We start from the raw sequence: 15,031 nt of genomic DNA, 5'->3' as shown, positions 1-15,031 counted from the left end.
TGGAACCACATAATGGAAGATGGTTCTCAATCAGGAAATAGAGCCTGGAGCTTTCTATACTAGAAGGGCACCCTTACCTTTTGGGAAAGAAAAAGGGTTCTCAACACTCTCAGGAGTTCTGCATCCAGCAGTCCTTTGCCCCACACTCCCACCCTCCCCAGCATCACTCTCTGGACTCATTTCCCCCAGACTAAAAGGGGGCAGCTCATCTTTGCACCTCAGTCCTTTCACCTGAAAGTACACTACCACCATCACCAGAATGCCAAGAGAACTTCAGGGACTCAGGTGGGCTCCACTTGGTGCCACAGGAGAAGTGGGGGAGAAGCATTGTGGGGTCACAGGGTAGTGATGCCATCCCATCTCAACCAGCAGCACAAGGGAGGTCATGCCTTCTCTGTCACACATGTTCTCATAGCTCAGCTAAGAGGCTAGAAAAAAAGGCTGGTTTATTCCTCTTTTCCTTTAGGGAAATGGACGACTCTTAACAGTTCAGCCGAGACTTTGCAGATCATCAACAATTAGCAGCCTACAAGGGTGCATGGTTGAGGCTTTTGTGGCATTTCAATTCTGCTGTCATTTAATAACCACTCATGACTCAGGCTTTCCTCCCACATGCTGTGGCCCAGCATTCCTGATCTTTTTCATCCGTTTGGATCCATTGGTACAGAAGATAAAAATGTGTTAAACAAGACTGCTTTGCCATTGCACCTGCAACTAATCTGACACACCAAGAGCATGATTTGAGCAGGTATTACATCTTGTCCTGGTTTCTACACTGTTGTTCAAATGCATTTTCAGAAAGGATGCTGTATTAAGGCAGCATAAAGCTCTTCCTATAATTTCTCTGAGGGCAGGACAAGGCAGCACCAGCCCCCATCCAGCACCAGCATCCAACTCTCGCTGCAGCTATTTCTAAATGGTTTTGGCCTACCAGGAACAAATTTAGACACAGATGAGAAGTGTTAAAAGGAGTTTTCTTCTCAAAGGAACAATCAATTCCCATTTTACATTTAGCAGAGATAAGATGGCTGAAGCATAATTGATTTTGTTTTATGAGATGCTATACAATGAGCATCCTTAAACAGAACTCAGTTATAATGAACATACAGTACAAGATGAGTCTTCACTGAAGCAAATGTCATTGCCTAGGGACAAGTTCAGATCTAAGTAACATCAGATTCATTACTCTGCATCTTAGATGAGGCTCTTCAGTCATGTTAAGTCAAACGTACCAACATTTATGTTCCCCATGCATTCCCATCAAGATGAGGACAATGTTTACCACCAGCTCCCTTGCTAATTCAATGTGTCCCACTGCACCTGTTTCACTTTGGAAAGCCCTTTTCTGTCTGTGTGTTCCCGTCAACTCATCTGTGGTACTTGGGAAATCTCTCCTCAGGCTTTGCAGTGACATTTGGATCAATGGGAGAAGTTAGGGCCACTTCTCTTTGTTTCTGCACAGCACCCTGAAGAGCCAGCCCAGTGCCCAGGTTTTGGGATCCTTCTCACGCTGCTCCAATTTGGAGGCCACAGCTGCCAGCCCCACCACCAGTCCCTCCTACATCACCACAGGCACCCACCTGCCTTGGAAGGGAGCTTTTGCTTGTTTAGACAGGTGCACCCCATCACCCTTGGCCCCAGGATTTGGCTCTGCTCCAGGAGCTATGGGGACACATCTTCCCACCCCCACCAGTACAGCCCACCCCAAGCACTGTTTTGTCTGCCACCAGACACCACCTCTCTGTGGACTACCTGCCCAAGGATTTAAGTCACCCAGCCAAAGAGCTGGAGAGCAAACACAATCAACCACTGAAAGAAGCTTATTTTTTTTTTCCCTGTGAAAATGCTGGGCTCAGGTAGGGACAAAAGAGGATTAAAGAAATTGTTTGAAGTAAATAAGTGAGTGATGGGGAAGTAAAGTTGGAAAGTCCCATTTAAAGCAACTCCCAAGACTGATGAGGCAAAAATTAAGAGGCAAATATGAAGACTAAGAAGAAAAATATAGAAAATTACTAAGTGGAAATACACACAAAAAATGAGAGGTTTTTGCTCTATGCTTTTTCTTTAACGTTAGTTTTCTGCCCCTATTCCCTCCCCAACCCATATTCCATGTCTGAGCTTCAGGCTTCCTTTTGTTGTGCATGGAGCAGGGAAATGAGGGAAGCAAAGAGGAGGCTGCTCTGGAGTCTGTAGAGCCTAAGATGCTCCAGCAATACTCTACTGAGTTCAGCCATCACATATTAATACAAGCTGTGTCTGATCAGAAACCGAGTAATTAAAACAGCCTAAAAGGTTAATGGCATGCACCACCTACCATCACCTCATTAGAGGAGAATCTGTAATCCAGACACCAGTGTTGCACCCGATTAGAGCAGACTCACAGAGTGATAGATGGCAGAGCTGACTCTGAACCCTGACAAAGCTGCACATGGGAGCTGCTCCCCCGTCACAGCTTGGGTGATGGCATGGCTCTGCCTTCAGTTTTACAACCCCAATTTTTATTCCCAGGAAAGAACTGGAGGAGAGGGCCAAAAATGCCACACTATTCCCATACCCTAGGAGAAATTCCAGAGAATGTAGTGTTGTCCATTCATCAGAACTTTACTGCTGGACTTTATAGCATCAATGGAACTCAGAAAACTCGGGTGAAGACTGTGTGGAGTCTTACCTAAAAATTGCACAGGTCGTACTTGTATTGCTTGCCACACTTCAAACTGTCCAGTAGAGTTGTGCCATGGATTTCTATTTTGACACAAACCAGCCTAAATAACACCCATTAAAGATTTCCTCCTGATGACTCCTTATCCAGAACATCAAAACAAAAACCTCCCCAGTGCAGCAAGTACCTGTGCAGTAAGTACATTACAGTTCAGCTACATTTCAGAAGGATAACACTGCTGCCAAACATTTCACCATGTTCAAAGATTGTCCAGTTAGGAAGAATTAAAAAAAAAAAAAAAAAAAAAAAAAAAAAAAGAAGAAGAAGGGAAAAGTGAAGGAAAATGCCAACCCCACTAAGCCTGATAGGTTGGCACTGGTTGTTTTCCAACTGCTGAAATGAGCAACTGAGAAACCTGTGCTTCCTTGGCAAGGAGACTAAAACAGCCAAGAGGAAAAGCTGTTGACAAGGAAATGGTTTTGGATTGTACCTTGCAGCAGGGAGGAAAGTGGGAGGAAAGCTGAAGTAAAGCAGTCCAGCCCTGCCAGTTGTTTCTTTGCCATGCAGCTCCAAAAAAAATCCTCCAAGTTTAAAGAAAATGGAAAAATCCCTTGAGGAAGAGAAGCTCCCAAGCTACAGAATGGCAAAGGCAGCATGACTCAGCCCTAATCTCCCAAGGACAAGATGTTTCTGCTGTGCTTCAGCTGCCTTTTAGAACTTTGATCTAACTGAACTCTCAGTGTGGGAGGAAGGGACTACCTTCCACCACGGTGCTGCACAGCCCTGGGATGCTGGCTGACCACACCTTTCCCTGTGGCAGGGTGAAAACCAGTAGAAGCGAGCAGCACTCTTTCCTTTGTCCTGGGGACAGTCTACAAATCCCCTCATCTCGAGGCTGAGGGCATCAGACAGCTTGGATGGCATCTCTTACCTCCATAGACCCTTCTTAAGAAGCACTTGGGAGCCTGGCTGCCAAAACACATGACAGATATCTGTAGTAATGGACTGAGAGCGATGGCAGTGCAGGCAGGGAAGGATGACCTGTGGGTTTTCTTCAGACAGACAATATGCTCATAGACATGACAGAGCATTGGGACATTTCAAATTTTCAGTTTCAAATTACTTCATGGCTCTGACAAACTTGTTTCAGCATCCAGGATGTGTTTGCAGCCCAGATGCTCAACACTGACTTTGTCTCCAGTCTAGGATCAGGGACCTCAGTGTCTTCTGTGTGGGCACTCATATTTTAGATCTGCTCATGATCAGATGAAGTAAGAACAAAAGACTCTCCCATCCCAGGATACTCTACAGGGAGCTGGAGCAGCTCAGAGGGAGATAAGAGGCTCAGTCTCAGCAAGAAGGACTTCCAAAAAGTACCTGCACTGTGTTACACTTCAGTCTCTAGGCAGGATCCCAGAGGGAGTGGCTGAACTTATCCAAGTCATTATTTTCCGCTGGAACTGACAGAGATGCTACCAGATTTTCTCCTCCCACTACTCTAAATCTAGAATTTCTTTAAAAGCCTTAAACCCTGCATTTCTGCATTACCTAGAAGTGCAAAGAGTAACCACCAACAGGTGACCAGGAGGCAGTCTCCCACCATGATCATTCCAGCTCCTTCCAGGCAGCATCACAAAAGATAGGCTCAAAATGTGCCAGTATTATTGGCCTGCTAATTGTCTGCTCAGAAAATGTGTTCATTACCAATGGCACCTCTACTGTTTTAACTGCAAACAGGACCTGTGATCTGCATTTATGCTATTTGCAGAGCTCAGAGCAGGCAATGCTAGTGAAGCTGCCTCCATGCATTATTGCCCACACTGCTTGAGCCACAGTGCAGCTGCTAATTAGCAATCAATTTATGTTTTCAGTTCTAACATCAATATTAAAATGAAGCTTTTATTAATATCACAGAGAGACCACCCACAAGTGTAACACAGGTACTGCTGACCTTTCTAAGCAACTACAGAAGGGTCACAAGAGATATTCCTGTCTCATCTATATATTCCCCCAGGTAATATGGTGCTGAAGGGCACATTCAGAGGGATGGAGTCATATTTGTGCCAGCAGCCCAGCAACTGCTCAGGCTGCCACCAGTGCCAAGGGCAAGGCCAGTCCTGCTGTCCCATGCTGGGGCCATGAGCTGGAGGAGCTCTCGAGCCATGAGCCAGCTCTGCCCTCTTGCGATTACAGCCAGGCTGCCAGAAAATCACCTCATTCACACACACGTTACGCTTATCATTTCTTCACTGCATTTTCCAACAGACAGAAGCTGTTGGATGATGGTAGGATTTAGCAGATTCCTCTACAGCAATTCCTCCTCCTCTGTGGGAGCAGCCCAGACCTCAGGTTTGCTCCACGCTTTGCCAGAGGGATTTAGCCCCGTGTTTGGCAGTGCCCAGAGCTCTGCCTTTGCCTCAGGCTGCAGCACTGCAGACACAGACAGGGCTGCCTGTAGGAGCACGCTGGACATGCACACAAGCCTCTAATAACCTGGGTATGTATACAGGCTCTTCAGCTCAACTAATCTCTAAAAAAGGCTGGAGAAACCTGTCCCTACCACCACGTCCTCATCCTTTCTTACTGCTCACCAAAGCCAAGGCAGCTCAACAATGTATTCCTTCATGTTCCACCCCAAGGCAGGGACTGGCTGGAAAATAAAGACAGGAAATCCATTCATCTCATCACCTGTAAAATCTCATTTTCCCTTCCAAAAAGAAGCATCAGTTGTTTCAGAGGCTGCTACACCAGGGCTGAGCCTAAGGCTGCAAAGTAGAGCAGCGCTGTGCTCCAGCCCCGCCTGCAATGCATGGAGCTCCACGAGAGAGCAGCATGTCCCTGCAGTTGGACTCCACACCTCTGAAAATGGCTAACAGAGCTGCAGGAGGACAAAGGGGAAAGAAAGGGATGCAGGTTAATATTTTTATTCTTACACGCACGTATATACAGGGTCACAACAAGACCCTTTCCTTTCTGCAAGAAAGCTGCTGCTGCAATGCACAGTTGATATTTTTCTTGCTTTGTTGCCTCTATAAGCTGACCTACCATAGTAAATAACTGCTAGAGTGTTTAAAAATACATTATATAAAAAGCCCAAACAACAAAAATAAACACCGCCCCAAAAACAAACAAAACCACCAGATGTCAGGGGGAATTAGGCTTCAGAAGATGTTTCAACCCAGTTACACCAGGCTTTTCAGGATTCAAAAGTCAGGTATTGAAGCCAGGAGGGCATGACTTGGCCACCATAGTAACTTGCTGATAATACAGCCAAGTGCATCAGAAGCACAGGATACACTTTAGCATCTCCTTTCCCGGCATTTTGACAGAAATGAGATCCTCTTTTGACATTTGCCTTTGCTGCTCCCCTCATGTAAACTCAGCAAAACACAAAATTCATGTGCTAACTTGAATTAAGTCTCACAAAGAGTAAAGAAAGGGGGAAAAAAATATATGTCAGCCCCTAAAAACAGGAGTTTTTGAAGGCACAAAGCAGCCAACCAGAAGGTGATGGGGTGTGGGTTAAGACAGCTCACGTGAGCTTTTTGCAGTGGTATTGATAATGTAAGGAGTAAGATTACACACCATTATTTCCACTGAGTTATACACCCAGGACAGCTTAATCAGATCCCTACGAGGTCAGCACCCATTCATTTTATGGTCATGGATGTACAAAAGGCCCTCACACAGTCACAGCAGCAAAGCTTTTCAGACTTCAGTAGGAAACAGTGGAGTGGGAACTGCACAGTGCCACGGTGGGGAAGAGAACAACACAGCACAAAGCAGGAGCAGAACAGGTTATTTATTGTCAAAATAATACTATCAAGAATATTTACTTGGGATATCTTGGGAAATGAACAGTGATACTTTATAAAAGACCTTTCATCTCTGGTTGAGCACGAAAGTGGAATATAGAAGAAAGCTGCAATGTGTCTGCCTGGGAGCTTGGGGATAACACACAAAATCCCCACCAGCAGTTGCTGCACCACCAGAGGAATGTGGGAGAAACTGGTAATACATTTAAGTGCTACCAAAATATTTATACACATATATATTCCTACATATGTCTTTCCACAGAAGCTCGTTACATATGTCACTGTCACATTATGTCACCACTGCATGTCAGACAAAATGACAAGGAAGGATTTAAGCAAGGGCTTGGAAGTTCTGCCAGGGATGAGGATAATCAGGGATGCCCTCATGAGTGCTATGAGGGAAAAGAAAGGAAACAGCAATATCTTATGCAAAAAGAAAAAAAAACTAATAAATATCAGCACTTGCCCTTCACAATGTTGTTTCCGAAAGTGTGGAAAAAACCCAACCCCAAGGAGATCACCTGCTACAGGAATTACACTTTGGAGCAGAATATTATTTCCAGCTAGGCTGTTTCCCAGAGTTAACTTGTAGAAAAATCACTCTAAGGCTGCACAGTCCCACACTGCTGGGGCTTGGCCCAGAGTCCTACCAGCGGTGTCCATAAAGAAGTGTAGGTATTCTCTGAAAAGAGCATTTTGGTCATTGCCCAAATACTTTTTGTTAGCTCCTGTGTTCTGATAGCTAACACACAGATGTTTAGTTTGCTTGGTTGTTTTTTTCTGTGGTGTTCACTAATCACACCCAGTAGTGTAAGGGCTCCCCTCTACATTCCTCTCCCAGGTATACCAGGCATAGATGGAGCAAGAACTCAGAGTGACAGATGATGACTTGCTATCTGCCTCAGCCCCTAAATATATACACACACACTGAGTAGAGTTGCTCCATGAATTAGCACCGAATCTCAGATCTGTCAAACTCAATGAATGCTGATTGATATAACCTTTTAATTAGTGGATCTTTTTGGGAAAAGAAAGGAAAATTGTACCACTGGCCAAACTACTGCAATGGTTGATGTGGACTGGGGGGTCAGTTTCCTGTGTCCCCTCACTCCCAAAGCCTTTCATCTACATTTTCTGATTTTAACCACAGAAGTTTAAAAAATCCAGTAAACCAAACTGTGCCCTCTCATTCCATCAAAACTTCTCTCCCACAGCAACCAGTTGAAAGGTTGGTTTATGCTTACAGGAGAGTCTTACAGATCAAAGCACACCAAGTCTGCTTAGACACTGCTGCTGTCCAAAAGGCTTGTCTGGAGAGCTCTTGATTAGCTCCAAGTGCGGCACAGGTCAATAGCAGATGAAAGGCAGCCATTTAGCAAGCACCAAACTGCTACAATACTGCATTCCCAGCTTCTGACCCAGCCCTGTACCTTTAGGTGTCTTGCTCCAAACCTCTTTTCTTGCTTCCCAGAAATCTGGATGTCAGCAGGTCAAGGGCAACAGTGTTGTCTCCAGTTGGGAATCGCCCATGTTGGACATCCTACAGCTTTCTTCCTATGGCACACAAGCTCAGCTAGTTTCACATCATTAAGGCTAATTTTTATTATTATTACTACTAATAATAATAATAAATGAAAGTGGTTTACATTAGCAGGATTCCTCTTGGTCACCCTGAAGCCACTGAACACACGCCAGCATCAGCTCCCAACACCGAGCAGATAAGTTGCTCTTGGTAGCCTCACTTCCCTTCCTAGGGGACAGAAATAAAAACCACAGTGGTGCAATAGCTTAACCCCAGTCATTCCAGGGCCAGCATTAACACAAGCCAGCAGAGACATCATGATCACAGCATCTTACAGGATTTTTGTTTCCCTACAAACAACAGCATAATGGAAAATTCCAGTGATATTTAAGGATTCCCCTTACCTACATACTCTAACTCATATCCAAGTAGAAATAGGGGACACAAAAATCCATCAAGGAATCCCTTTATGACTTGAAAAAGATAAGAACTGTAGAGATTTTCAAAGCAAATTTGGTTCCTGCAGAGGCTGACAGTCAGGAACCTCAATGAGAGCCAGGCACACACTGTGGCATTGTGTAGGTGCTCCATGGAGGAGCATGTTTCCCTCATTAGGGAGATCACAGTCTCCCATGGGCTTTTGTATCCCCCAGATATTCCTCTGGAGCATCACTCTCCTGGATGGCAGCAACACACCACAATTTAACCCCTGTGATGCAAAGATCAGGTCTAAAAGCCTGAAGATTTCGGACCTGCCCAGGCAATTTGTACATGAAGCTGAACTACTGAGTGAAGAAAGTCAACTCACTCACAGCCCTGCAACTCCACCACAAAGAATAAACCATAGACACAGAGGCAGCAAGTACTGCTGGCAAGGCATGGGAGATTTACTATGAAAGCAGACATAGGTACATTGATCTTATACAACAGTGTTATTTAGGAGGTGTTTGGGAAATCTAAGGTCCATAGGAAAGAAGTAAGTTGTAATTAGCTGGATAACAGAAAGCAGTATGTAGTAATTAGCTGGGTAACATACTCATACACACAACTTGGGAACAAAAAAGCAAAGAATAAGGTTGTAATTGCCAGAAAATTGATAGAAGAAAAAAGTTTTAAAAATACATCAATACACTTTGGCCAGATGCATCAGAAAGTAAAAAGGCTCTTAACTCCTACAGATTTTGAAAGAAGTAAAAAGTTTGCTGTCTTTGGGGGATCCAGATTTAAATGCGCTGGGTTACTAAATATGATTTCTATTGTATATCACTGCTGCATATTTGGATTCTGTGGCTTCTTGAAGGTGAACAGTTTTCTCCATAAGCAACATGCAAAAGGCTTAGAAAACTACAAGTGAACCTTCAGCTAAGGCTCAACACAATACCAGTGACCTAAGCCTCTGATCTCTTTGTCAACCCAAACTTCTCTGATACTCACAAGGAAACATCTCCCTAGCCCTGTCCCTGCCTCCCACCCCAGAGGATGGGGATGACTGCAGTCCCTTCTGTAGCAGTGCTCTATCCCCAGCCAATTCTCCTGTCAGGAAGAGGATGGGAACATAGAAACACTGCAAAATTTAAGTAGTAAAACATCCAGATGAAAAGCTTATTCAGTACATTAAAACATAATCATGGCCAGTTAGGAAGTTAAAGCATATGGATTGTAATTTTAGATCTCTAGAAGGCAGAGCCGTGGGTTTGGCTTTCAGCACAGCACATGGCTGCTGTCAATAAGGAGGATAGCACAGACACCTTTATGGAAGGATAGAGGAACATCCTAAGGTATTTGGCAGGAGCAACTACTTCCAGTTATTTTGTTAAAACCTGCATAGTTTACGTCACCTATAAGTGCAATTCTTAAGGTTGTTTTCCTCAGTCTTAAGAGCAGCATGAATCAAAGACTTAAAAGAAAACGGAAAGAGCAACAGAAAACAGCCCACTGTTCACCACTGCACTGACTCATACAGAGATTAGATACCAAGAGCAGTCTGCAACCCTAGTCAAGCAGAACAGAAAGTCCTGCTGTTCGAGGAAAAAATAAAGCCAAATAAAATAATTATTTCTCAGGGTGACTCAAGTTCTCCCAACAAGCACCCACCTCACCAACCATTTGGTCACTTCAGAAGAAGCCACTGTGCCATCATGCCACCATCTCCGAAGCGCTCCAGGTGTGCCCAAGGAGACACTGTGTTTTCCCACAAAGTCCCAGCTTTTGCAGCATCCTAAATTTTACTGTGCTGCTGCCTTCAAAGCATCTAATCAAGACCATCACACTTCTGATACCCTTAGTCACCAACAAATAAGGTTTAAACCCACTGCTTTTAACAGTCAAGACCCAGATCTGGTTACAGGAATATGCCTCCAAAGGCAATCAGCCTTGTAATTAAAAGCCCATAACTGGGGAAGGGGACAGACATGCCACCTCTTTTTCCCCATTCTATCTCAAACCCAGGAACGCAGAGGCAGTCAGGGGATCGTGGAGGTTGTGTTCAGTTATTGAAATATCAGCTGCAAGATCTGCAGACAAGCTTAATCACAGACCTCAGACATGCATCTCACAACCCACCCTGCTCCCTCGTAGGGAGATTTGAAGCAAAACAAAACAAATGATGAAAGGTTAATTAAGCCACAAAACAAATGAAGAGTCCAGTACAATTACCTCGGAGTGCCCTCCACCAGAGGAAGGTCTGCAAGAAGTGCATGCTCTTTTTCCTCAGTCCCGGAGGAGGTGGCAGCATTAGCAGGACCAGGGCTGTTCCACAGCTCGCTCACAGCCACTCCAGCATCCCCAACCTCCTTCCAGCCCAGCACCACCTCGGACCAGCCTGCGTAAAGTGCACCTGGTCTGCTCTGCTAATCACTGAGGGGGAGTCTGGGACTTCTCTCTCTCATGCTCTCTCCCTCTCCAAATAAGCAATTAGCATGAATAATTACAGCTGTGATAATAATACCCAGCCACCTTTGAGCAAGAGGGAGAAGACTGTAATTAACTCTTTCTCAGGGATCAGAGGAAGTTGAAATAGCACAAGCCTAATTACCTTCTTCTGGGACACCTCCTGGCTACTAAGAAGCTCTGGAATGTGTGGGAGGCAGGGGTCAAGTAGCATCCTTTTGGAAATCTCTCCATCCAACCCAATTTTATGTGTCTGCTACCCCAGTGATCATTAGATGGGCAAATGTATGCAAGGGAGAAGAGAACCCACAGTTTTCCTACATTGTGCTAATCAGCAATGGGCTGTCCATTCAAACACTGCCTGCAACATTATCCCATGATGAATCTTTGGCCACTGAGGACTTGGGAGCAGTTCCTCTCCTGGGGGATACATTGGGGTAATGTGTGGCTCCTTCCATGCACAAAGCAGTCACACCAGCTCTCAGGAGAACTGACCCCAGGCTGGAGAGGACACCAATGGCCAGACAGGCTCCTACTATAAACTCAGCACAAAGGCACTCCCACCCCAAAGTTTTCCTCCTGCCCCATCCCTCAGGTCACAAAGCTAGGGGGAAAACACATAAAGGATGCATGTAAGGGCTCCAGATCAGCTCAGGAGGGAAACTGGTCTGAGAACATTTAAAATGTCTTTGCCCCCTTCCCAGAGCCTCTCCTGGCAGGCAGGTGGGACAGTCACACATGCATGTCCTGCTCCCAGTCCCTTCCAAGAAGCAAAACAGTACATGCATCGCCCCCAAAGGAGTTCTGGTGAGTTCAGAGAAAACAATAAATGGTGGCCCTCTGCAGTAACTGCCTCAAATTGCCCAAGGCTCTGAAAGGACGCATGGGTTAGATAGCTGCTGTAACATACCCTCTTCATGTTACTAAAAATGTGATAAATCGAGTTATTATACAATCCTGTCATGCTTTATTGCTACTGCGGTATCTGGAGATGTTATTAGAGTGCTGCAGTAGAGCAGCTGCCCTCAAAATACTCCAGTCTCATAAGAGCACAGGTTTTGTTAACATCTCCTCTTGTACTCCATTGACCTGAAATATTTAAGAGTGGAAAAATTAATGTGTTTATGAACCCTGATCACTAGCCTTAGAAAAACTGCTGGAATGTTTATGTCTCTGAGCATTTAAGCGTTCATTTTCATATTATGAAGATTCCACATAATTGTTTTATTTATGAAGTTAAGGTGCTCAGGGCACTGCAGAATATAATCAAGCATATTAAAAAAACAACATAATATAAATAAAATAATTTCAGTTATTTAATGATTTTGTGAGACTTTACCAAGATATTGTATATAATATGTATTTTAACTTTCTCTACTTCATCTACTCTTTTACTACAGAACTACCCTTTATTTTGCTTATTTCTTGAAACTGAAAAAGTGAACATATTCCTATAGACTGTCTGAATCCCACAAGTTATTATGTACATTAGTTTCCGTGTAACATGAATTGTTCCATGAGCACTAAGTAGACTAAGTAGTGGAATAAATTGAAGCCTATATATTAAGACCCATACCCTAAAATGGTAATTATTAATAAATAACATGATCAATATGGCTCAATCATTATGATACTGGAGTCTTAAAATGCTGTTTTGTTGTGAATAAACTAAACCTGGTGTGCCCACACTTACAGTGTGACTCAATGTAATTTCAAGAGTTGCTTAAGTTTGAAAAAGAAATGCACATTTAGGGCTTGACTTTTAATTTTACTATGACCTAATTGCCAGGGCAGCCAGTCCAGCCTGTGCTCTTCATTCTTTCCAGCTTATGTGTTACCCTCAGAATCTCTGACCCAGCAGGCTATTAATGTGCTATTAATGGACACTGAGGTGGAGGCACACACAAGGATTCTCCCGTTGGAAATGTCTTTTCTGCAAGCTGGATGTGCCCCCAGGGACAGGGAGGGCCTCGGTGACACTACACAACACAACAGTGACACCCCCATCATGCTGTGGAGGGAGCCAGGGCCCACAGGGATCCACTGCTGCAGGCGCTCTCACCCTGACACCCTGATCACCCTGAGATATGCCCAATGGATCTGTAAGGGATGACAAATTCCAAAATTATAACCTATGGGGAAACTGCAGTACAGACACTCGGCGACAGTAAATTGGTTTGCAAGCAGGAGCCTCAGCTTTAAAAACAGAGACAGTGGGACATCAGAGGCTGTTTAGAGGTCTGGGGCTTTGTGGCTCCATCATCTGTCTCCAAGTCTTAAAAATGCTTTTTGATCCACAACTTTTGGTTACTACTGATCTCCCTAAAGAGGAGTGAGTGATGCAACCTGTTGTAGGCTGCTCTACACACTTATGTGCCAGCTGCCTTCAGGTGTTACATTGCTAAAATTTCCAATGTTTTCAATTAACATTCAGCAAAGCCATTAGTCATGTTGTCTTTCCAACAAATAATTTCTCTCCCTGGCTCCCTTCCACATTATTGTAAGTTTCCATTTAATTTATGGGCCCTAATACAACATAAGGAAAGCAAGAGTAATGCTTCATCAGTTTCCTAAGCTTTTCCAACATCTTTGGTGGGGAGGGGAGCTGGCACTTCACTGTTTTATGGCTCTGAGGGAAGAGTGCTCATCTAGCAGCAGACAGGGAGCTTGCAGCAGGGCAAAGGACAGACTCACACCCTCTGAGTTACATCTGGCACATCTGCAGGGTGGGGACACGATCCAGCCCCTGCTGCACCTGCCTGCCCCTCGGCTGAGCCTCCCACGCATCCCATGGCTGTGCAAGGCGCTTGCCACAGAGGCACGAGATGAAAGGAAAAGGATGCAAACATCAGAGGAAGGGGAGAGACTGTGTCATAAAGAAAACACAACCAATTCCTTGGTAATTATTCAGACCCCAGGCTTTGCCTTATCCAGCAGCTTCACACAGGAAGCACAGACAAGGACAGCTGGGGAAGGAAGAAAGTGCTTTTCAGCACTGGGGGTTCCTGCTAGCCCTGCATCAGCCACCAGCTGCACATGATCCATGGCTTTGATGCCCTAAAGAACAGGTTCAGGCATTGCAAGTTCTCAGCTCACCCATTTTGAAACACAACTGCAGTAACAATCACAGCACCCACTGGGCCCAAATTCACCCTATGCCTGTCCACACACATCCAGTGTGTGATCACAGACCAGCACACTCAGGGTCACCCCATACCTGCCCCATAATGGGCACAGGCCACTGCCACGTGCAGAGACCTGACAAACTTCTTTGCACAAATGACCAGAGACAGCAAATCAAGGCAATGAGCAACACCCCCAAAAACAAAAGGCTGAAAAAGCAACGCTTGGGTGATTACAAAAACTTGAACTGAAAGCTGTTCAAAAGGCATCCAGAAGAGAAAGGGAAGAGGGCTGCTGAGGCTGACTCCCCAGATAAAGTCTCCCTGCTGACAAGTTCTCCTCCAATTTGCAATTCTTGTGTCTGGCTGACACGGAGTCGATGCCAGCTCTGTCTGACATCTCCCCTCACACAAGAACCTGCTGGAGTGAGAGGCCATACTTGGAGGGACAGAGCACCCGGGGCAGCTGTCCCACTGCTCCCCACTGACTTGGGCAGTGCAGGAGCTGGGACTGATGGCCACCATGGGCTGAGGCCTGGTCCTTTCCCAGCAGTGCCACAGGACGAGCAGCAGCTCCGGAGCTGCCGGGCTCTTTAAATGCTGTAGCCTGGACTGCCTTGCTCTGAGCTTCAAGGTGGTGTGAGAAGCTTGAAGGAAAAAGCAAAGAACTCTGAATCTCAGCAGAAATGGAGGTTGTGCTATTATACCCCAGTACCAAGGGAGAAGACTAAATAATTAATCACAAAAACAACTGAGTGTTAACGAGCCGCACAGGATCAAACCGCATGGAAGATGCAAAGGCCCCCAACCCTCTTCAGTGTGCTGACAAGCCTCATTTTAATAACTTGACTACCAAAGCTGAGAGGATATGCCACAAATAAATAAATTTATCCCAATATCCCTTTTGGGCTTCTGCTGGGGATCATCTTGACACCTTTGCCACCAAAGGAGCCAGTTCAGAGCATGTTTTACAGGGGGGAGCCCTGAGAGAGAAAAGTGTCCCAGGCTTTGGGTGGTCTTTGCA

At 45.1% G+C, this 15,031-nt stretch overlaps 1 protein-coding gene across 4 annotated transcripts in view; it reads right to left on the bottom strand.

Annotated features, from left to right (window-relative positions):
• The window catches only part of GRIP2 (glutamate receptor interacting protein 2), a 247,055-nt gene that overhangs the window by 94,808 nt on the left and 137,216 nt on the right, over positions 1 to 15,031 (bottom strand). The window contains exon 1 of one of the 4 annotated variants that reach the window (XM_041718658.2): positions 10,652 to 10,860. The exons of 2 other annotated variants lie outside the window; for them this stretch is intronic. In XM_041718658.2, the coding sequence (XP_041574592.2) occupies positions 10,652 to 10,730 (79 nt within the window). In that variant the 5' untranslated portion in view covers positions 10,731 to 10,860. Of the gene's footprint in view, positions 1 to 10,651; positions 10,861 to 15,031 lie in introns of those variants that run through there. One more of the 4 variants, XM_030282772.4, reaches the window with a different exon arrangement.

This window comes from Taeniopygia guttata, chromosome 12 (genome assembly GCF_048771995.1).
Source record: "Taeniopygia guttata chromosome 12, bTaeGut7.mat, whole genome shotgun sequence".
Taxonomy (NCBI): Eukaryota; Metazoa; Chordata; class Aves; order Passeriformes; family Estrildidae; genus Taeniopygia; species Taeniopygia guttata.
This window is presented reverse-complemented; position numbering and strand designations above follow the sequence as displayed.